A 23,929-nucleotide genomic window follows, 5' to 3' on the forward strand; every position below is an offset into this window, starting at 1 on the left:
GGAGGAGGAGGAGCAGGTCGATGTCGAAGTCGAAGTCGAAGAGGCCATGCACGGACCCATATTTCTGATGATATAAGAGCAACTTTGGTGGACCATGTCATCAACCATGGCCTGACTATGAGGGAAGCTGGGCAGAGAGTCCACCCACATCTAAGCTGCTTCACAGTGGCATCTGTAATAAGAACATTCCGACTAGAAAACAGGTCTGTCTTCACCTCTCTACCTTCTACTCCACTCAGATGGTTTTTATAGCACTGTTCTACAGTATATACCATTACCATATCAAGTGTACAGGGTATTGCAGGGTGCTAAGGCTCCTTTTGCAGCCAAAGTGGTAGTTTCTGTGAAACATAGCATGATTACTTATATTGAAGTACAGTGGATGACACAGTACATACAGTAAAGTACTGTAAGAAAAATAAGCAAAGCGATGACAATATGTGGTTGTATTTCTCTAGACTGACTCGAAGACCTTCTGGGGGAGGACGCCAACGCCTGTTCACACAACAGCAGGAACTTGCCGTTGTGGACCTAGTGAGGGCAGACAATGCCATCCGTCTCCACCAGCTACGAAAGCAAATACTTGCAGACAGGCAAGTGTTCAACAGCATAAACCATGTGAGCATCACCACCATCAGACGCATCTTGGGTAAACACAGCATCACCATGAAGCAGCTCTACAGAGTCCCATTTGAGAGGAACAGTGACAGGGTCAAAGGACTTTGAGCTGAATATGTACGGGTAAGTGTAACTGTCCTTTACATGTACAATACAGTATTGGTGAAATCCAGTAGCAGCTGAATATGTACCATATCAGTACCACATGGATCCATTCTGAGAGCTACACAGGTACCTGTGTGATGGGGTTCTGTATGTGTAGCACTGTAGTACAGTAATATGTTCTCTTGGCCATGGATGGAGTTGCACAGCCTCATGAATTCATTTTCATTGATGAAGCTGGATTCGACCTGTGCAAAACAAGACGACGGGGTCGTAATGTCATTGGTCAAAGGCAATTGTGCACGTCCCAGGGCAGCGCAGGGGAAATGTCACATTGTGTGCCGCCATAAGCCTTCGAGGGCTTCTGCATCATCATGCAAAACTAGGTCCATACAACAGCCAACATATACTCACATTTCTAGATGCTCTCCATAACATAGTTGTACAGAACAGACCAGATCAGCCCAGGTTTGTTTCCATCGGGCTGCTCTGGTCCAGGCCTGGTTCTCCAACCACAACCAACTTGAAGTGGTATACTTGCCCCTTACTCACCATTTTTAAACCCTATACAGGAATTTTTTTCGGCTTGGAGATGGTGTGTATATGACCGCCAACCACATGCCCGCATGCCTCTTCTGCAGGCAATGGAACAGGCCTGCGGCGACATTCAGGTGACAGCAATCCATGGATGGTTTCGACATGCAAGAGGATATTTTCCCCGGTGCCTAGCGAGAGAAGACATTGCTTGCGATGTCGATGAGGTCCTGTGGCCAGACGCCAACAGACGGCGGGATCCATGAGCCCACGTATGCACAATTGTCATGATTTTTTGTGTTTACAGTATGGTGTTTTTTCTATTACTGTATTATGGTGTTTTTTGGTTTTTTTTTTGCTTTCTCTGAATTCATGGTAAATGGCCTGCATTTGTATAGCGCTTTACTCAGTCCCTAAAGACCCCAAAGTGCTTTACACTACATTCAGTCATTCACCCATTCTCATGGTACTGCAATGTACAATACTGAGTAGGCCTATTTGTTGTTTTGGTTGTTTGAAAATGTGTCTCCTGAAAATATGCCTTCTGAATAAACAATGAAAGACTGCAGTGTTTTATATAAAGTAGACTAGTGTGCTCCCCCTGATCTGTAAGTGTTTGCATATGATGCAAGTATGTGTCATTTTGTCAACAGTTACATTTTGACAAAGGAATGTTAGGTTTTGACAGCAGAGTTTAGGTTTTGAGAGTTTCAATTTGGCACAGATGTGAATGGTATATTTCCCAGTGTTGTGTCGTGTGTACCCAGAGGTTGCCCTTTGTTACAAATTAAAGTCTACAAATCAATGACATCACACTGGCCTATGTTTATTCAGTCTATGATTACATGTCAGTGAGATCTTAGAGCTGCCAGCATGCAAAGCTGCAGCTTTAGAATTTAGGCTCTAATCCTTTTTTCCACCATTTTTTTTTATTTTTCTTCTTCCTTTGTTTCTCAGACATGTATGTTTTTTGTTTTTTTTTTTCTCCCATCATTTCCTCTTATTGTCCCTTTACATACTCTTTGCCTCGCTCCAGTCTACTGCCAGAGTTTCAGTATTTTATTCACTTAATAGCAGGACAGAATACCACGTGACTGTGGCCTTGTGTTATACCCTCTCTGCTGCAGTGATGCTGCAGACAAACACAAACATCGTGATCAGACATTTAAGAAAAGCCTCTTACAGATGAAGGTCTGTGTCTCTTGACCTAAACACATAATCAAGTTAAATCTAATTTATGTTCATCAGTGCCCCTCACACTGTAACTTAAAGTAATACATTTGTTACTGGTTAATTACAGAAGCACGTTTGTGAGCATAAAGATGTAAGCCTTGGACCATCGGGATGAAATGTGGTTGGGAAACTTAACAAGCATTGATAAAGCTTCATCAGTAGTTCGAACAATGCCTCAAAACCTTCGCTCACCACAGGTGGTTAGCAGACTGTGGTTGTACCATGCAGCCTAATAACATGCAGTAAATTGCAGGTTAAAGCAGTCTGCTTACACATTGTTAAACGAGGGAAGGGAACTAATGTGGCTGTCACATGACCCTTTTGTCCCATTTCATCCCAGCATTTGATTAAATTGCTGCTCACTACTTAAAACTGATCACATAAAACTATTTTTCTTCATCTTTTAATGATTACCAAAGTCTGTGAATCCCCAAATTGTTCAGTTGTTCTTTTTGCTCCCTATGAGGTCACTTTTACCATGTGACAAAAACAACACCCCACTGTACACACTTGAGCCACCAGCAACTTTATAAATCCCCAATAAAAAGCTGACAGGTTGCAATGATGTTCCAAATAACTTATTAAGAAAACAACTAAATACACAGAAAATATTATGAAAACTGGTTTATTTTATATCTCCTAGTTTGAAGTGAAGCAATAAAAACATGTATAAAACATCACAAACTGTAATATTATACAAATGCTTACGTCCTGCTGATGCAATGGAGACATCTTCCAGTGACAGTCTTCATCCGTGTGAGTGTGAGGAGGCTCCTAAACCCACCGACACAGAAGTGCATGTTCACAACTCCCTCTGTGCAGGTGGGGTCAGGGCCCTCCTCACCCTGGGTGAAGAGGGGTGGTGCTGTGGCCAGTCAGGTATGAAGTGCTGAGAGTGGATCTTTGGTCCTCTGTGCAGCTCTGTCCACTCTCAGCTGCCCTGCAAAGCAATAACACGAGAAAGACGTCATTTTAACACAAAACAGCATTTCCATTGTTGGTAGCTGCAGCATGTTGTTAAAATGCAATTTTAAACTCAACATATACACACAATAACTATAACTAAACTTAAACCTACAGTACTGTAGGACAATGATTTACACCAGCTATTGGAAGGATTTAGTCTTCAAGACAGTTTGTAGCCAATGTGAGGTGATAACTTACATAGCTGGAACACAGCACCACTCTCCAGTTTGTCATTTGGTCATCCATCCTTCTCATCGGGTTGGGGTAAGGCTGTCTCTCTGTGTTAGCTCCGTCCTGGGCGTTGAGTGTCTGAAGTGCTGAATGCTGGGAGAGGACAAGTGTAAAGCACCTGAAGACAAAAAGACAAAGAGAAAAGCATGAATTCACAGATCACAGAGTTGTTCACTTTACTTTTCTTCTGTTATGTGTTTTTACCTTACCTCTGATCCCTGAGCCACAGGCTATACCTTATGTAAAAACAAGAGACTACAGTCAGTTCACGACATCATTTTAAACCTTTTCTACTTATTTGTGTTGACATTAAGTACGGACTTACCTTTGTCCTGCATGGTGAGCTAGAGCTTGAGAAAAAAATGTTAGTCATTTACAAACACTGCAAAGGCCAACTTAAACATTTAAAGCTTAAAAACAAGTTCTAACATAATCTAGTCAGAGTCGCTGTCATCAAGTGAAAGGTTAAAAGGCCTTTCCCAGAAGCGTCTGACACCAACAGAACCCGAGGATGTTGAAGGGCCATAAAACGTGTCATCACTTACCTTGCACCTCTTTGCACTTACCTCATCAGTGCAGGTGTCGTCTCCGCTTCTCTTTGCTGAGGAGGTGAGAGCTGAGGTTGAAGGAGAAGCTGAGAGAGTAGCGGAAGAAGGAGCAGGAGAGGAAGGAGCTGAGGGAGCAGGGGAGGAAGCAGCTAAGGGAGCAGGAGAGGAAGCAGCTGAGGGAGGAGCAGAGGAAGCAGGAGAAGCTAAAGGATCACCAACCGGGAAGAGTGGGGCGTTGGCCTGGCCGAAAGGCGGCATGGCGAACGGGGCAGCACCTGGAGCAATAGGATGTTGCCAATCGTGCCAAAACGGCTCTGGAGGGAGCTCCTGGATGAGAGGGGAATCAGCTCTCTCATCCATGGTGTCATACCCCGAGTCGTCACTAGGCCAATCGGCCCACTCTTCTGAGTTGTTCCAGTCAGAGGAATTGTCAGTGTCTTCACTCACCTCTTCGACGTCCTCAGGTATGTAGGGAGGGTACTCACCTTCCTCTTCACTGTCATCAGGATCCTGTGCTTCAGGAGAAGAGGGTGAGGATGGGAGAGGGATATACTCACCATACTCACCTTCACTGACACGCTCGGTATCAGAGTCATCCAGGATCCTGATGACCTCTGGAAGGCCTTCTTCTGCAGGACGCTCAACCACGTAGTCGAGACGACCTGTGAGGAAACAAGTTTAAAATAACATTAAGAATGTAATAAACATCAAGTGCTAAAGGAACAGAGCTACATCTGTTAGTTTGAGCAGACGATGAGAGAAAAGCATTTTAGGCTACATTTATGTCAGACTGAATGACACTTCTACTTGTTCATGCAAGCAAAAAACAGCTAAGTCAACTAAGTTCACATCATTAACTGCTATATAATAAGATATAGTAGTGGCATAACATAAGGATACCATTATTACTACTGTACTATGATTACTGTTTTCATATTCTTTTTTATATTCATTTATTTTTGTTATTTTTTATTATCATGTTTTGTAGCAGGGGAAAAGTTATAGTTTATTTCAATAAAGCCTTTGATCCAAGAAGAACAGGATGTTAGGAAGGGACCGGGATCTGGTGTGTTTACACCTGTGTGTTCTGACGTCATGACATGCTGAAGATGCTGTTACCACAGAGACTGATTTTGGGGCATTTTACAAATTTTAGTCCGTTAAGCTATTTTTAACCAAATCATTAAAAAAGTGTCAAATTTGAAGCCTTCAAATCAAAGTAACACCTTTTTTTTCAAATTCATACACCAGTCGTTAATAATTTCTACACCTCTCCCGGAAAATTTAAAGCATACAAACAATTTACGGGGAAAAATCTTGGAATAAGCATATTTTGATAACATTAAAACTTGATATTCACACTGGAACTTATTAAATTATTACAGTCATTTAGTAGCTCTTAAAATAACTGAAGAAATGTTAAAAGTACCTGCAGCGAAGTCCAGGGGGCTGTCGAGTCCACGACGAGCCATCTTCAGGCTTTGCTGTATGAAAAACAAGTACAAACAATCCAAAGATGAAGTACTTGTTGTGGCGAGCAAGTCAAATCCGCTTTCAGTAAATATTTTCCGAAAACTTAACTTTCCACAGGCTGAGGTTGGAGCAGGTCAAAACAAGTCCAATAGCAAGTGTAAAGGGACGAATGGAACCTTGTGCAGCATTTATATACCCTCCGCAGGCCATGGTTACGGTTGCCAACATTTTTCTTTTAAAAGCTAACAATAACTTAGCGTTCTCGCTACTCACTATGCTGTTAAACAGCTATATGTTAGCAATGACAACATTTAACAATGCTAGCCGTGCTGATTAGCCTTAGGATTGCTTGAGGTTGTTTCCAGCTCTAGTGGTCATAAGCGAACTTAGTTCTGTGCCAGCTTTTAGCACGAAAATCAATCTTGTAAAGCTCACTATTAAACTGACAAAGCCTTAGAGCCTAGAAACTATGATACTTACAACTGTGCTATGTTTGTCTCATAGCATATAGCAAGACCCCATAACTGACCTTTGACCTCTTCTCAAGATTAGATAATGCTATATAGAGCTATTTTAACACTGTTTCTTACTGCCATTGTTTGACAACATATAAGCATAAAGGAAATGATATATGGAGATTCTAAATATCAGGTTATTATGACTTTATTATAAACTTTACAGTAACAGTTCAGAACTATTAAGCAAGCTTAGTTTTGGAAAAATCCCATTTGTGATCAAAACTTTTTACTTCATATTTATTACTAAATAATTCAATAAATTATACTCAAGTACTGAATAGTCACAAAAAATAGTAATTATGCTGAAAATTATGTTAAAGTGGTTTTCGACTGAGCATATAAACAAAAGCCTGGGAAAAAGTTCTGTTGAACAACACACATATGTTACCAATATTGTAGCTGGTGTTATTTAATAATTTGTTTTATTTTTGATACAATTTCAAACTTTATTAACCTTTTCAATAAAACAAAGTCTCAGATTTAATTATTCTGAAACTAAGTTTAAGCTTCCCAGAACGTTTTGTTGCAAGTTACATTACTGATATAAGAAATATAAAATGTTTGTATTGTTCACCCACAAGTGCAGTCTCTGGCTCAAACACAGAAGCTTGATATGTTTGGTTGTCAGTCCAGACATTCCTAAAGAAAGTTGTCCTTCTTCAGCTCCAGACCTTTCTAGATAAAAATGGCATTAGTGAAGTATTTCAGTCTGGTTTTAAAAACGCACCACAACACTGAAACTGCTCTTGTAAAAGTTTTTAATGACCTTTTAACTTTTCTGACTTGGGAGATTTTGCCATTTTAATACTGTTAGACCTCAGTGCTGCATTTGATGGGATTCTTATCGCTCGGCTTGAGCACTGTGTCAGAATCAAAGGGACTGCTTTGGAGTGGTTTAAATCTTACCTGTCCAACCAAAGTTTTTCTGTTAGATTGGGGGAAACATCGTCCTCAGAAGCCTCACTTTCTTGTGGGGTCCTCAAGGAGTCCAATCTTGGTCCAGTTCTCTTTTCTATTTATATGCTCCCCATGGGTTCAATTTTTTGAAAAACATGGGATCTCATTCCATTGCTATGCAGACAACTCACAGATTTACCTGCCACTGAAACGTGAATCTGTGAGTCGTCTGAAGGGTTTGCTAGATTGTTTGGAGGATGTTGAGGATGGCATGGATGGCTTTTAACTTCCTTAACCTAAATGAACAGAAAACAGAGGTGATTGTGTTTGGTCCCTGTGACCGCTGTGACTTTGGCCCTTTAGGAATTCATAATAATAATAATAAAAACCTTTGCAAGGAACCTAGGAGTGTTTTTTTTTTTACTCTAATCTAATGTTTGATAAACAGATTAATGCTGCCTTTGCTGTAACTGCTCCTAAGCTCCCTTCACGTCAGGACTTCCCCAACATTGGACACTTTTAACTGACCATTCATCCTCCTCTTTCTCTCATTTTTTACATTCATCAGGTCCTCAGAGTACTCGTTCCATCTTCCCAACACACTCTTTTCACTGTTTAGCACATTTCCATCTTTATCCATCTTACTCCACAAATAGTCTTTTCCTTCGGGGCCGACAAACTGACAACTTTCAACATAATCCATTTGATTTCCAGCTTCAAACTCGTGATAATGACGGACACTCTCTTCACCCTGAAACAGCATTCATGAAATCTTCCTTCAAGATTACAACTACTTGATTTACAGTGGAGTGAAAAAGTCTTTGGCTTCTTCCTTATTTCCTTTTTTTGTATGTTTTTCACATGTGAAAGTTTCAGATCAATAAACAAATTTAAATATGAGGCTATTTAAAAAAAACAAACATCAATCATCCAAACAATTTATTCAAAAAATGGAATTTTGAAACAAGTGAGCTGTAAATACAAAATTGCAGTTGCACTAAAACACATTTTTGCATTGTCCAACTTTCTTATCTCTCGTCTGCTCTCACAGTGAGTCACACACATTTGTATTTACAGAGCACACTTTGACAAGTAGTCTAAACTCTGGGTGAAGTGTGTGATCACACCGAGTCCCAGCTGGTTTGAGGAGCAGACTGAGTCTCTGCAGGGTTTAAACTCAGTCCCTGGAAAACAGACACAGTCCAGTTATATCTGGATGAAAACTGTCTCTGTGAAGGCAGTTTTGTTTTTGTTAACACTCCCTCAGAGAGGGACAGCTGGTTCATGTTTATTTAATCCCATTATCCAAAGACACTTCTACATCATCATCCACAGTTATGGGTCAATGACAATATCAAATAACAAGATCAGAATAACAACCTTAGGATTATTGAGATTTGTACTTACTGTGGTTTCATCCATCTGAGTTTTGTTCCCTAAAATGAGAGAAGAAAGTCAATTTCAGTTTTGTTTTAAAATTCAAAATCATTCAATCTTAAATGTACCTTTATGTCTTGTCCTTATATTGACTGTTGCAGCAGTTATTAAAAGCGCTGCTAATCCCACAGAGACAACAATGAACCTCAAAGAAACAAAAAATCTGTCAAACACAAAAAATGTGATTATTAAAATTATTTGGTTGCAGTTTTCTGTTCCGTGTAAATTCCTTTCTTTTAAAAATGTAACAGCATTTTATTAATAAATGTGCAAATTTCTGTGATATGATTTGTATTTAAAAGTATTTATATACAAAGTTAAAGTGAGTTTTCATTTGCATATCATTTCAAAAGCTCAAATAAATTTAAAATAAACAGATATTTATGCAACCAGCTTAATCTTCAGTCCTGCTTTTGAAGGACTCTTCATTGTTGGGGTTGTTTCTGATTTTGTGCTTATTTCAGTTTTTCTGGCTGGATTCTTTGTTGTTTTTGTGTCACCTGAATAAATGAAAAAGTAAAAGCACAAAAGTTTTTCATCTTTCTCATCTGATGTAAACATGAGAAACAATATTCTACTTTCACACTTGAAATATTTAAGTAAATGTTTGATGTGATTTTACTTATATTACAGTTTTTGCCCACTGCTTGAACACATTTTGCAAAACCCCGCTCGCTGTGCCAAAACTGTACACACAAGTACACATGACACAACACTGGGAAATATACCATTCACATCTGTGCCAAATTGGAACTCTACTCCCAAAACCTAAACTCTGCTGTCAAAACCTAACATTCCTTTGTCAAAATGTAACTCTGTTGACAAAATGACACATACCTGCACCATATGCAAACACTCACAGATCAGGGGGAACACACTAGTCTGCTGTACATAAAACACTGCAGTCCTTGATTCCCATTGTTTATTCAGAAGGCACATTTACAGGAGACACATTTCCAAACAACCATAAACGCAAATAGACCTACTCAATACTGTACATTGCAGTACCATGAATACAGGTACAGCAAATAAAACAACAACAACACAATAGTACTGCAATAGAAAAAACACTATACTGTAAACACAAAAAACCATGACAATTGTGCATAAGTGGGCTCATGGATCCCGCCGTCTGTTGGGGTCTGGCCACAGGACCTCATCAACATCGCAAGCAATGTCCTCTCCCGCTAGGCACCGGGGTAAATATCCTCTTGCTCTCCCTCCATCCATGCTTGCAAAGTTCTTGGAATGGCTACGCTGAGGGCTTTTTGTAGTTGGCTAATTGGTGTTCGGTTTTGCAAGTAGGTGCCTTCAGGTGTGTATTTGAGTGGTTGCAATTACCCGATGTGTTTTGTATTTTGGATACATGTGTTTTCCGAATGGCACCCTGAGATTTCATTTTGTGAGCGAAGTGTCTTATGTATGAAATAGAGTGTAGCATGCAGGACCATGTGTGTTGCATGAGGGAGTAGGTGTGTTGCATAATTGGTACTGGGGTGCAAAGCAGCGCTTTTGTTTAAGGTAGGGGTACATGTGTTTGAGGTATGGTAACAACAGCTTCACGTTGTGTTACTTTAGTCTAAGCATGGGTTTATAGTGTTCAAGCAACGGGCAAAAACTGTATTGTCTGTTTGTCTCTGTTTGTCTCTGTTTCCCCTGCGAAAGACTGGCGACCTCTCTGGGTTGTACCCCTCCTCTCGCCCTATGATAGCTGGGATAGGCTCCAGCTCCTCTGTGACCCTGGTAAAGATAAGCGGAAGATAATAAATATATGGAGTATGTTGATGTGGTGGAGGAGGTACAAGTATCTGGGCATCCACATCTGGCCATTTTCTCTAACAGGCTGATTCAGTTCCACTGTCACAAAGACTGAAACAAAAAGCATTTCATACCCCACATGTGATCACCTTCTATTATAAGCTACAACAACAATAATAATAATCATCATCATCATCATCATCATCATCATCTCATCATTGTTGTCCATGTATCTTCTCGTCTTCACTGCGTAGGCAGATCCTGAAGTTTCCTACGCTACGCTACACCAAAACCACGAATACAGTTTTTTTAATTGGTTTGGCGCAGTTTTCACAAGCAACTGGTACATTTTCAAAACTCTTAGTACTTATATCACAACAGATCATCAAAAGTGCACCTTTTTCAAACATTTCAGCATATTTTCAATTGTGTTAGTACAATACACATAATGACAAAATATCATTTTCACTACACAAAATAAGTGTTTCATCTAAATAAATGTTTCGTTCACAGTTACTGCCTTTCATAATGTTGTCACTATAAAATTTTTGATTTGCATCTCTTATCATTCAGTTTACAGTTTTTTCTGAATGCTTAAACCCTAACTGTGATTCCTGTAGCACAATCTCTAAAACTATTCAGACTTATAGCAAAACCACTCACTGAGTTTGCAAAACTAAAAGCACAAAAACTGCTTTGCACTCAGTTTGCAATTTTGTAACACACACTTTGCAAAACTGTAGGCACAATTCACTGCACAACACTCAATTACCAAATTTCCAACACACTCCTAGCAAAGTATACACATGTATGGCTATCATTAACACTATTTTGCCAACTGTCTGGCACACTTTCACATGTCAAAACTTTTTTAGATAATTAGTTCACTTTGCAATCAGCCTAAGCACTATAATACAGGTAAGCTGTGTGTGCGGAGTACAATGGAGGGAGCAGAAAGAGTGAGAAGTAGAGGAGGCCGAGGAAGAGGACGTGGAGGTGAAGAAGTAGGATGAAGAGGACGACAAGGACAAGGAGGAGCAAGAGGAAGACGAGGAGGGGGGAGAGGAAGATGAGGGGGGGAGAGGAAGGGTAGGAAGAGTAAGAAATAGAATTGTAGAGCTACAATAGTGGACCATGTAATCAACTATGGAATGACCCTGAGGGTAGCTGGCCAACGGGTCCAGCCTAACTCGAGCCGCTACACTGTAGCAAGTACCATAAGGACATCTTGAAATGAGAATCGGTTAGTACAGTCACTTCGCACAAAGATTTGTAGCACTGCCATATGCCAATGAGAAACACACCAATACCATTGATGTAAAAATACTGAAATTGTTACTTTACAGAATTGCTAGATGACCAGATGCTGGGGCAGAGGAAGCATGTTCACTGCAGACCAAGTAACCCATATAGTCATTATGGCGATTGCAAATAATCCTATACTTGGAAATGAACACTTGTGTTTGTTTTGATGTGTTTGAATAAACACCAGTACTTGAAGTTTGGATCCCTCTATGCTTATGGATCTATGACAGAAGTATGAGCTCAAACTGACATAGCCTACCTTGTGCACAGAGAAAGCAAAAGCCAGATGTGTTTTGTATTCATACCATCAGTGTGCAGTTGGCGCATTGTGTGCTTAGTAGATGATGGCTTGTGTGTACTGTTTGATACGGAAACACCATTTTTATGAAGGTGTGAAGAGTTAATCTAGCTGTGTTTGCTTTTGCAAGAGAACTACAATGTTTGATTATTAGGTGACAGGTTTTCTTATTTGTGTGAAGAGTTTTGCAAAATTAGCCAATAGTTACAAAAAATGTGCTTAAGCAATCGGAAAAAACTGTAATACATTTTTCTGTCATGTAATTCAACCGATCTTAATGTTTAATCAATGAATCATTCATTATGTCCATGGATTTTCAACTTGACTGATTGTTGTCTGGTCATTTGTAAGTTCCTTTTAAGAGGAACAATGTCCAGGTGAAACAACTGCGTTCAGAATATATTCAGGTACAACACTAAACTGGCATGCAATTACTGTAACAGAGGGTGATGGAGCTGGACGCTGCTGTGAATCATCACAAGTATATTTTTGTTGATGAGGCCGCTTTCAATCTAGCAAAAACTAGACACAGAGGACGTAACCTTATTGGGCTACCATCCACGTCCCTGGACAACGTGGGGGGAACATCTCATGTGTGCAGCTATATCTGAAGATGGTGTGGTAGGCTGTAGACCAGTTCTAGGGTCATACAACACTGAACACCTGATTTTTTTTTTTTAAATGAACTGGAGCAGGCCTGTCAGGGAGAAGACATCGTCTATGTTGTTGTGTGGGACAATGTCAGCTTCCACCATGCACAGCTGGTTCAGGAATGGTTTCAAACACACCATATTCCCCTTTCCTCAACCCAATTGAGAAATTCTTCTCTACATGGTGGTGGAAGGTGTATGATCGCCATCCCCATGAGCATTTCTCCCTTCTTCAAGCCATGTGTGGAGCTTGTGGTGATATAACTGCTGAGCAATGTCAAGCCTGGATTCGTCTTGCCAGGAGATTTTTCCCACGGTGCCTGAACAACGAAGACATCCACTGGGATGTTGATGAAAACTTATGGCCCAATGTTAATGACCGGCTTGATTAATTGTATAAAAGTGATAAAAAATAAAATAAAAAATATATTGTGCTTGTGTAAATGACTTGTTGTTTTTTCTCCCTTTTTCGTGTGTGTGTGTGTATATGTGTATATATATATATATGAATATATTTTTTATTTTTTTTATTTTTTATTTTTTTTGTTATGCCTGAACATAAGTGTAATACTTGCTGTGTAAAGTTTTACAGTTCAGTTACACTCATTCATCACCAAGGACAATTTGAAACGCTTACCTTGTATTATTTGCTCCTGAATGAAATGATTGGTAAAAGTACTACGTTGAAAAAAGATCTTACTGTTTTGTTTGGGTGAGTAAAGCAAATGTTCTCAGTATATATCACAATGATCATATGTTCTGCAACAATGATTAAGTGGAATGAAAATATGTGCAAATACAATGAACTCATGACATCAGATTTGAAAGAATGACTAGTGGTGTTACAAATGTGATCAAATGTGAGTTTTGTACTGAGAGATTTGAAAATGCACACTTTAGTTGTGAAAATAGTACCAAACCAATTAAAAAAAACTGTAAAGTTCAGGTAAGGTTTTGTCTTTGTGTATTATTTATTTATTTACTATATTTATATTTATGTATTTATTTACTCAGTAACATCAGTAACGAGAGCTCACAGAGAGCACAACCCTCTCTGAAGGTCAAGGGCTATACATCAGCTATTACACCATGCAGAGTTTTTATGGATTGTTTATGCTGATGTGAGCATAGTTAACTGAGTCCTCCTGCAGCAATCATGTGAGTAACTACAAAACATTTGATGGGCGACTTGTTAACTGCAAAACAGAACTTCATAGACGTTGGTGGAGAGGCTGAGCATGGGCAAACAAAGAATCCATCATATTTGATCCACAATTTCTTTGAAAGTAAAAATAATGTATTGAACACAGAAGCATGTGATCTCTAAGCGCCCTTCCACTACTTCCATCGAACCGCTTATCCACTTCAGGGTCACAGTGTTATGTCACTTTTCCAGGTTCGTGGTGATGATGAAGGTGATGCAGTGACCTACAGCACTGTGAAGGCTCATTCCTCTTCTGCTGCAGCCACTGCTGATCCCAGCAGCCTCTACTCTACTCTCAGTTTCCCAGTCACATAGTTCAAGTTGACAAAAAGGACTCGCATTTAAGTTAAAGACTAATTTTGTGTTTGCATGCAACAGATTGATAGCGACGTGCTAATTATCATAAACTATTAGATAGATACCATTATTATAACAAACATTTGGTTTCAAATCCAGAAGCACGTCTTTATATCCTCCATTAAAACTATATAAATAAATGTAAATAAAAACTTTATTTTCTTTATGAAATCAGACCAGTGTGTTTCCAGAATGTGATCACTGGAGGGCAACTTGCATGTGACAAATAAAGTTCTGATTGATTGATTGAAGTGTGAATATCTAAATGTACCCACATAAGCCTGGTATAGATATTAAAGATATAGTTATACATTTATATTTTACAAAAACATTTCCGCTAACATTTGTACATTATTAACATATTTGCAACTTAACAACAAAAAGTTGTTCCTGGTTAGTCCAGCAGAAGACATGTGGAGGTTAAATGTAATTTAAACCCTGCTTACACTTGCTGTTCACTTTAATTTAGCTTCAGTTTTTTATTTCCTGTTTTACTTTGAAGTTTACTTTTCTTTCATGTCTCGCATTAGTCCTACTTTTTATTCTGTTATTTCTCAATCTGCCCATATTGTCTTCATCTGTGTTTATCCTAAACCTCAACTAGTCCTCGATGTATATAAAGTCCTGTCCTCCTTTATCTTTCCCTGATCATTTGTTGGATCTTGTGATTCGGGTTTCTTCTTTAAGTTTTGTTTAGTTCCTTCCACATTCAGTTCTCAATTTTGTTTTCGTTACATTTTAATTTGAGCAATTTTTAAGTCTGCTGTTTTCCATTTTATTTCTGCACATAAATAAACATTCATATTTGTAAGCCATTTGTTTATTAATATTATTTTTTATTACAAAGTTATACTACTAATCTCTTCTCACTATTACAACTAGCATGAAAACCACCTGACGTTCTGTAAGTCTCTGTTATCCCAATAGAAAAGCTCTGATACGTATAAGAATTTTCTCAAAGGACTTCTAAATACCCTCTTGATTTTACAGCTTGACTTGATGAGCAATAACACTGTGATGGAAAATGTCTTTATTCTATGTATTCATAACATATTTTAACAATAGAAGAATATAAGGGGCACCTTTGGGGGTGGGAGGTATGCCCCCCACACCTCCACCAGTGACGGATAGAAAGGGCACCTTTTGCACGTATGAGGACGCACACATGCACACTGATGCACGCGCGTTCGCTCATCTGAAAAAGTGGCACTTCCGGGCCACGCGGTCCCCACTGCGCACGCTCTATGGCCTCCATATTAATGATCAATGATAACTGAAGAGGAAGCTTGAACCCTGGCTCTGGACATTTTCATGACAGTGGCAGTGCAGACATCTGCATGTTTTTTTCCATCATAAAGACTGTGATATGAAGCATCATCAAAGTGTCACTTCAGTAATGCTGCTGAGAGAAAGAAGTGTTCACTCGTGTTTTTTAATAGGTGACTTAAAACACCAAACTCTAATTTCAGGGGTTTATTTTAAGTTTAAAGAATATAACAGCTGGTAAGAAAGCTGGTTTAGTCACTGTGAATGTTAAAGGAGATTTGTTAAACCATTGCTTAATGGCCCGTTAAGCAATGGTTTAACAAATTTGCAGTGCAAGTCACTCTTTACTAACACATTGTAGATCAGTTTATCTACAATGACACATGATTTTTGAAGTTTTGTGTGTGAGGGTTTAGTCTCTCACACCTTACCCTTTCCTCCCCAGTATCACAACAGTATGACTCCAAAGTACGGTTCAGTAAACAAACAAGGACTCTAAAGTCAGAACAGAAAGATGCAGTTGGAAGATAATTGATTGTGTTTTTATGACGTGTAGTAAACTATACCCCTCTTCTTCTTCTATGTTGTTGTTCTTGTGTGTGTGTGTGTGTGTGTGTGTGTGTGTGTGTGTGTGTGTGTGTGTGTACATTAGTCATACTTACAAAAAACATTAAGCCTCTTCCCCCACCCTCAAAGACAGACAAAAAAAGGTTTTTGCACGTACCACTTTTCCTGAATGCATTTTAGATGCATCCTGAAGCGAAATCAGTTTAGTTGCAAAACTCATTGACAAACCAATGGCCATTTTTTTCAATTTCCATTAGTCTAACTACAATACTGAAGATATAAACCTTTGTGGATCCTTGAGCTGTTAAATGAGCTTTGAAGTATTAAAATAATTTACATAGTGAGAAACTTGTTCTTAATCAAGTGGCCAATTTAGACATGACCTTTGCCAGTACTGAGTCAGGATGAGCTCACAACCAATCATCCGTAACTACAACGACAAGATCCAAACAAGACATTAAATTATGTTACTAAAAATTCTGAAATAATTTGTGGGTATTAAATGAAATCAACCACAAAGAGAAACATCCTTTTTCATTATTTATTTCTCCACATGACACAGAAGTCGTTCGACACTTTACAAACATCCGTTTGGATTTTGATTTTAAAAAAAAAAGTTTGTCAACAGTGTAAGAAATTACTGATAGTTACAGAGATTACCCCAAAACCATCAAAGACTGTGCTCTGAGGATATTTGTGCGTTTCCACTTGCAGTTAATGCAACACATTTGAAGAAAGGGAAACAACCATTTCATACAACCAAGGATGTCACGACTCTGAAACAGACTGAAATCATGTGACAAACATGTGCAGTAAGTCGTATCGTACCATTATACTCATGTAGAGCTGGAATGATGAAGGTTTTCCGGTAACCTAGAAATATATTAGACACTTAGTTTTGCTTTTGCTCATTTTAAAACAAAAGATCAATCGGATTGTTTGGTGTAGTAAAAATATTTTTTTCTCTGTATTTTGTTAGAAATTTTCTTTTGAAAAACCTCGAGGCGTAAACCACCATTGCTGGTTTTCAGAGGACTGTGCCAACCCAAACAAACATCTGATGAAGCTGGTCCAGTAAATTGGTCTAAACGTAAAAATGCATTCAGGATTTATCTTCTTTGACATCCTCATTGGTCCCTTTAAACATCATTAATCAGATGCAGCAGCTGCAAATTATATATATATGTAAAAGAGACATCGATAGCAGCACCCACTTCCTATTTCTTCCCTTTGCCCCTCGATTTGGCTCATCGATGCACAAACACTGATCATCTCTTAACCATTTCAAACAAGACAGATTCTGGTTCTATATGTTAATTATGTTAATGGTTTTAAGACATGTAAAAATAAAGGAACCTTGAAATACAGCAGGAAAGAAAACAAGTAAACATTTGTGTGACTGGAGAAAAAAAAAAAGTTCTGTGTTACAGCAGCATGTTATAAACTTTAACTCACTATTAAATCTAGTATTTAAACCTACTTGCACCCCTCGGGGGCAGGAAATGAGAAATGTATAGATTTCAGAAAAGATACATTTTTGTTTCTCTGACAGTTTGTAGGACAAAGAAGCAGCACACTGTCACAATCAGCAGGGCTGATTGTGTGTAGAGTGAAGGGTGGACCCAAATGCAGACGGAAACAAAAGGCAAAATGCAAGGCTAACAATAAACTAAACTGGGTGAGCTAAATTAACTTAAAAACCTACAACAGGAACATGGACTTGACGCGAGGAGACTTGACGCAACTTCTTGGCTTGCAAACAAAGCAGACGATCTGACAATGACACACTGAAAACACAGGACTTAAATACACAGGAGGTGATTAGGGGAAGTGGGAACACATGGAGGAACAGCTGACTGACATGAACCTAATGACAGGACGGGGGAAGTGAAACTAAATACAATGAACAAAGAACACACGACTCCTTCAAAATAAAACAGGAAACACTGAAACTAGACATGACAACACAAGCTTAACAGACCTAACACGTGATGAACGATACAAGAACTCAAACATAGAAACCAAGGAAACAATAATTAATAACTGCCTTTCCTTAACTAAAGCTAAATAGGAATGACACAAACTAATCACATATCTAAAATGAGACAAATACAAAATGAACTCAGAGCGCTGGGTCAGAGACCCAGCCTGTGACACACACTGAGTTATCGGCCCAGTACGGTGGCCAGCAGGGCCATTCGGATGTACATGCCATTCTCTGCCTGACGGAAATATGCCGCCCTCGGGTCTGTGTCCACCTCCACGCTGAGAGAGAAATAACAAAGAGAAACAGATCATTAGTCCACTTAATCAACACAATAGCAAATAATGTAAGGTGGGTTTAAAATAAAATTCAGTTCAAATTTAAGTTAGTTAAAAGAAATCGTACTGAAATTAGACATTGTACACAAAACGTTACATTTCTGCAGCCCATTTAAGGGCTCAAGCAACATTTAAACAACACAGCTGGAACTGATATTGTTGTCAGACATTTGACTGAGCGCGTCTCACCTGATTTCATTGACTCTGGGCAGCGGGTGCATCACCACCATCTTCTGTTTGGCTCCAGTCATGATGTGAGGAGTGAGGACGAACTGACCAAAACACTGAGAGAAACAACAGAGTCACAGTTAAAGATCAAAAATACTCCGGGATCATCCAGTCACATGAGACCTGAGCTGATTGGTTCTGTCTGCACCTATGAATGCTTAGCTAAAGGGTTCCACTTCCATATTTCCCCACACGCTTACATCTGTAGAGGGGTGAGGGAACGCCTTCTTTCTCGCATATCTTCTTCTTAAGACAATTCTATTTAATAGTTTTGCCTCTAGAAATATTTCATTTGGAAAGAACTTTGTGACGAATAACTGAACAAATCAGCTGCTTTCCACTAAAGATGAACTCCAAATGCAGGCAAACTCCAGCTTCACCAGATGGAGTCAGTGGAGTTTGCAGTGCAGAATAGTGGATTAGGGAAAATGTCACCATGAGACCAACTGAACGATATCAAAAACGATTACCGGGCCAGCATGAGGCAGGAAGCACCAGGCCTAACTACAGATGCGCTGTGAGTATATGCAAGTATCTGTGTCACAAAATAAAACCCGTCGGTGAAATGAAACTTACGGCTTTGTACTCCTCAGATGCAAACCTCTCCTTCTGGATCCTCGTCATGTAGAGGACGTCGGTGTCAGGCAGAGCCTCCTCGATGCTGTCAAACTCCTCCTGCAAACAAACATGTTTTTTAAAAATTAGCAGTTTTTAGTACATATTTGTGAAAACTCCTCTTTGCTGTGTAACCATGTTTAGTCCTCACCTGTTTGATGCCCTTTGAGGCCACGTAGCTGACGATCTCTGCTGGCATGTGGAGGTTTTTGGGAGCCACGTAACGCAGAGTGATGCGGTACTGGGTCAGCAGTTTGGCGAGGGAATGAACCGTTCGGCCATGTTTCAGATCTCCAACCATCGTTATCTGACAGACGCCACAGTTTTAACATGTTTTCATGTAAAGTTTTATTCTGGCTGAAGATTAAATTAAAAAGGAATCATGTCGCTCACCGTCATGCCGTTGACCGTTCCCAGCTCCTCTCTGATGGTGAAGACGTCCAACAGGGCCTGAGTGGGATGCTCCCCGACACCGTCGCCAGCATTGATCAGCGGCTTACGCCACTGACGGGACGCGCTCTGAGAAGGAGGAGTCACGTGCATAAGATATTAAAAACTCATCTTCAAACTAAACAAGCATCAAAACACACACACAACAGGGTGCTGCTGCAGTTACTTTTATGACCAATTAGTGTTTATTTTCTGTTATGTAAAGAAAACTTTTAATAAAAAAAAGTATCCATCTAAAATCCACCTCTACAGCTCCAGGTGTTGGGTGACGCAGCACGAGGACGTCAGCGTAGCCACTCATGATCTGGACAGAGTCCGCCAGCGATTCTCCCTTCAGCGAGGAGGAAGTGGCCTCGCTGGAATGGACGACGGAGCCGCCCAAACGCTGCATGGCCGCTGCGAAGGAACTGCTGGTGCGAGTGCTGACCTCATAGAATATGGAGGCCATTACTTTACCCTGAACAGGAAGGCATGAGGAATGAGGGATTACTTTAAGGTACCTCATCATTCTATAACTTTGGTCATGTTTGATACGAACATCCACCATTGTAACAGCACATAACTGAAATTAGTGAATAGTGCAGTAACATGAGGCACGTTTAGGAGATACCTTGAGTATTTCCAGGCTTCGTTCCTTCTGAACCATCAAACGTAAAGTGTGAGCAACATTGAACAGGTGTGAGATCTGAAACAAACGAAGGACACAAAAATAAGCTTTTGTTCAGACCCGAGATCTTGTTTCAAACCTGTCAGCATTCCCAGAGTGTGTTTCATCTTCTTCGGCGTACCTGCTCCTTGCTGAACTGTCTGACAGACAAGATGTGCTGTCCCACCAGTGGGTGAAGCAGAGGAGACATCTGCAGGTGTGACACCTGACCAGGAGGCACCTGTCCTGACCCAGACTGTGGGGACAGCAGCCTGGACAGTGGGGGAGGATGGCTGTACCCGTCAACAGCAGCGGCTGGTGGGAGCATGACCATCTCTGTGGGGATAAGAGTCGCAGTGTATCAATGACTGGAACACAGCAAAGGTGTTTCACTGAGAATCAGCAGGAGAACATCAAACAACTTTAATTAAACTTGTTTTTATACGGCAATGAACAGTTTTGACATACTTGATTAATGGACATACCAGCTGAACATGTGAAATGATATGATAACATCTGCTTCATTTTTTAACCCCTCTTTCAACTTATTGATACCTTTTGCCTAAAGAAGGCTTTAAAAATCCCCTGTTAAGGCCAGTGTGGCGAGAATAAGGCACGGCGGGACCACGGAGTATCATTCGGAGCCATCTTTATTTACATCTCACCACTACACACCCAAACCCCTGAGTCCCCGTGTTTTTAACTAGGCGGGCGTGATTAAGGATGCCGTGCAGGTACGTCCGCCCTCCCTGCACGGCACCGCAGACCACGCCCCACCACAGCCAGGCAGGCTGATAATACACTGGTAGAAACATTGGGAGAAACCCTCGAGGTAAAACAAAAAACTGCTGTTCCAAAGCATTCTGGGAGCTGTAATACCTGGTGGCAGGCCGGGATCAGAGGCACGGTGGATACGGGACGGCAGCAGGTAGCGGCTTTCTCCACCAATGCGTCGTGGGCTCGCAGCTCGAGTCCGCACTCCATCCCGGGGTGGAGTTGGACGCCGACGCTCAGGAGTCTGATGGAGCAGAATTAATGTAAACAAAACACATGAAGTAATCCCCACATAGAGGAGTTCAAGAAACACTCAAAACAGTTCTAAGTACAGGCTTTAAATGTTTTTGTTTGTAATTAAACTCTGTTAGCTGTACGTTCAAATTCTGTGAACTTTTTAGATGTCATCTACGCTCATAAGAAAGAAGACCGGGGATATAAGCACCGGAAAAGAGCTTCCTCCCAACGGTGGCGTCTAAGACCTCTTTCTTAGAAATAAAGTGAGGAGCTGCTATTCCTCCACATTTCAAAAGGAACAAGTTGATACCTGCTGTTTGCCTCCTACCAGACATTTCAGGCATGGAAGAAACACCAACTTTAATCACTGATCTGAACCTCTCGATTTTGCTTGCTGTGTCTTTTACAGCATTTTAAACTAATTACATCTAAGAAGTTCTTTTATTCAATTTGTTGAATGAAATTCTAGTGTTTTCTTTCAGTTACGTTTACTTAGCATCAACTAGCCGATATCTGCTGCTGTGTGCACGTTCTTCATGGCTATGGCTGCTAAAGAAGTGTGTTAGTGTTGGCAGATAACTTCACTCTCTTCTTAAATCTGGTCAATTTTGGCTCCAAAAATAATCATGGTGGTGGCCAAAACACCAATGTGATGTAATATTATTGTAGAGTCTTTATCTTACAACAGAAAGCATGGAAGGCAGCTGCATTATTACCGCATTCACTTTTATTACCATTGGAGTTTCTTTGACAGGTTCTGGAGGATGGGTGGAAGAAGTGGGCCAAGCCTTCACATCCTCACCGTAACCTGGAGGCACGAGCACCTGAAGGAGACAGGACACGTACTTTATTAGATCAACTACATTTATTCTCTTTGTTTTCTTGTTCAAAAGCAAAATGCACGAATGCTGACCTGGCCGTCGATGTAGGCCACCTCTCCTCGCAGGACCACGCGGCGGACTTTACCTTTCACCTTCATACCTTTGAAAGGAGTCCACTTAGACTTAGTGAACTGCATGGCCTGAGGAATAACCCACTCCTGCTCCAGGTCCACCTGAAAGACACGTAATTGATAAATAATTAGGAACATATTTCATCAGAGTACAGATAGGCTGCTAATTACTGCATCAAAATAATGTCTCCTTAAAATGAATTCCCTTTAATTGTGTTTGTCTGTTTACCTCCACGTAGGTGTTTTCCTGAACGGGCAGGTTGAAGATCCTGCGTGGATTGTCATAAAGACGTCTGGTAATATCATCCAGAGTCAGACGTCCATCACTGACGGCGGTGAGCAGCAGAGGCAGCATTGTTTCCAGACCGGGGTAACCAGGAGGAGGACGCTCACTGTTCTTCTCGTCTACAGAGTGAGGAGCTAGCAAAACAAAACAAAAACCGTACAGTTCAGGAAGGTCGAAGACAAGTCTGTCTGCATGATTGGTGACAGAAAATGAATGCTCTCTGACCGTGGTCTGTAGCAAAGCAGTCGATAATGTCCAGATTTTCCCAGAGTGTCTCCATGTCCTCGCGTGTTCCCAGCATGGGTCGAACCTGCGCTCGACCGTCGCCGATCTGCGCCACATTGTCCTCACATAGGAAGAGGTGGTGAGGGGCGACCTCGCATGTGACCTGGATGCCCTTCTGCTTTGCAGCTCGGATTATCAGGATCTGAAAACCATTAAGAAGTATTAAAACTGTAGGAAAGAATCCAAAAAATTAAGATAAGATGCACTTTAACAGCCGAAGCACCAAACACCAAATAGCACCGAGGCTCCAACTGCTCAACCAGGTTCAAAGGTTCAGCAGCAACCAAGATGGCGGCGCGCAGACGCAGCGGCCCGGAGTTCCTACACTTTTGCACTTTTGGTGGTACTGTGTATTATTTCACACAGTCTGGGGTTACTTCAATACAACAGAGATGATCTACTACAACTAAGCCGTGGAGATCTTCAACTAACATCCGAGTATCTCATCCCCCCGGAGATCGTTAAGCAACCCCCGGGGCTACCCGCAACAGCAAGCCGCAGGAGGAGACGTTGCGAGCGGAGGCAGAAGAGAGGCAAGCGGGGAGGCCTGTGGGCACGGCTAAAGACTAGTCCGTTTAAACCACCACTCCCGATCATATTCCTCTCCAACGCCCGTTCAATCCGTTACAAACTGGATGAAATACGACTGCAGATCGCCACTCAACGGACTTTTAATAACTGTTCGTGCATGATTTTCACTGAAACCTGGCTGGACAGCGCCATTCCCAATGCGGCTATCGATCTAGCAGGCCGCACCGCCTATCGAGCCGACAGGTCTGCGGACTCGGGTAAGAAGACTGGCGGGGGGCTGTGCATCTATATTAACAACCTTTGGTGCACGAACGTCACGGTAACGGAAAAACTGTGCAGTACGGAGGTAGAACTGTTGGTGTTAAAGTGCCGTCCATTCTATCTCCCTCGGGAATTTTCTGCCGTTTACATCTGCGCTGTTTACATTCCACCAGATGCTAATGCTAAGCTAGCGTTAGCACAATTGAGCAGCAGCATCAATAACAGCCTGGTAGCACACCCGGACAGTGTCTTTATTGCGGCTGGGGATTTTAACCACGCGGACCTGAAATCTGTACTTCACAATTTCCACCGTAATGTGAAGTGTGCTACCAGAGGAGATAGAACGTTGGACCAGGTGTACACCAACATGGCGAATGCGT

General features: G+C 40.8%; 2 protein-coding genes and 1 long non-coding RNA gene across 3 annotated transcripts; all 3 read right to left on the reverse strand.

Annotated features, from left to right (window-relative positions):
* Nucleotides 1-4,118: 4,118 nt before the first annotated feature.
* On the reverse strand, nt 4,119-6,214 carry LOC309689829 (uncharacterized protein; the record flags this gene model as incomplete). Its single annotated transcript, XM_082506491.1, has 3 exons — nt 6,186-6,214; nt 5,662-5,716; nt 4,119-4,894 (listed from the first exon to the last, which is right to left on the reverse strand). Exons 2-3 carry the CDS (start codon nt 5,702-5,704, stop codon nt 4,119-4,121), a joined length of 819 nt encoding a protein of 272 aa, XP_082362617.1. The 5' UTR covers nt 5,705-5,716; nt 6,186-6,214.
* A 1,886-nt stretch (nt 6,215-8,100) lies between these two features.
* On the reverse strand, nt 8,101-9,029 carry LOC309689655. The gene is made up of 3 exons (XR_014271487.1): nt 8,626-9,029; nt 8,528-8,556; nt 8,101-8,304 (listed from the first exon to the last, which is right to left on the reverse strand). It is a non-coding gene; the product is annotated as an uncharacterized lncRNA (long non-coding RNA).
* Nucleotides 9,030-17,954: 8,925 nt separating this feature from the next.
* On the reverse strand, nt 17,955-23,354 carry LOC309689830 (multifunctional protein CAD-like; the record flags this gene model as incomplete). Its single annotated transcript, XM_082506492.1, has 14 exons — nt 17,955-18,227; nt 18,474-18,568; nt 19,089-19,187; nt 19,279-19,434; nt 19,521-19,646; nt 19,822-20,034; nt 20,188-20,262; nt 20,366-20,559; nt 21,103-21,241; nt 21,969-22,058; nt 22,148-22,288; nt 22,416-22,606; nt 22,698-22,925; nt 23,240-23,354. The coding sequence occupies 14 exons, from the start codon at nt 23,352-23,354 to the stop codon at nt 18,128-18,130; spliced, it is 1,962 nt and encodes a 653-aa protein (XP_082362618.1). The 3' UTR covers nt 17,955-18,127.
* Between the last annotated feature and the right edge of the window lie 575 nt (nt 23,355-23,929).

Source organism: Aulonocara stuartgranti (assembly GCF_965226115.1).
Source record: "Aulonocara stuartgranti genome assembly, chromosome: 15".
In the NCBI taxonomy this organism is placed as follows: Eukaryota; Metazoa; Chordata; class Actinopteri; order Cichliformes; family Cichlidae; genus Aulonocara; species Aulonocara stuartgranti.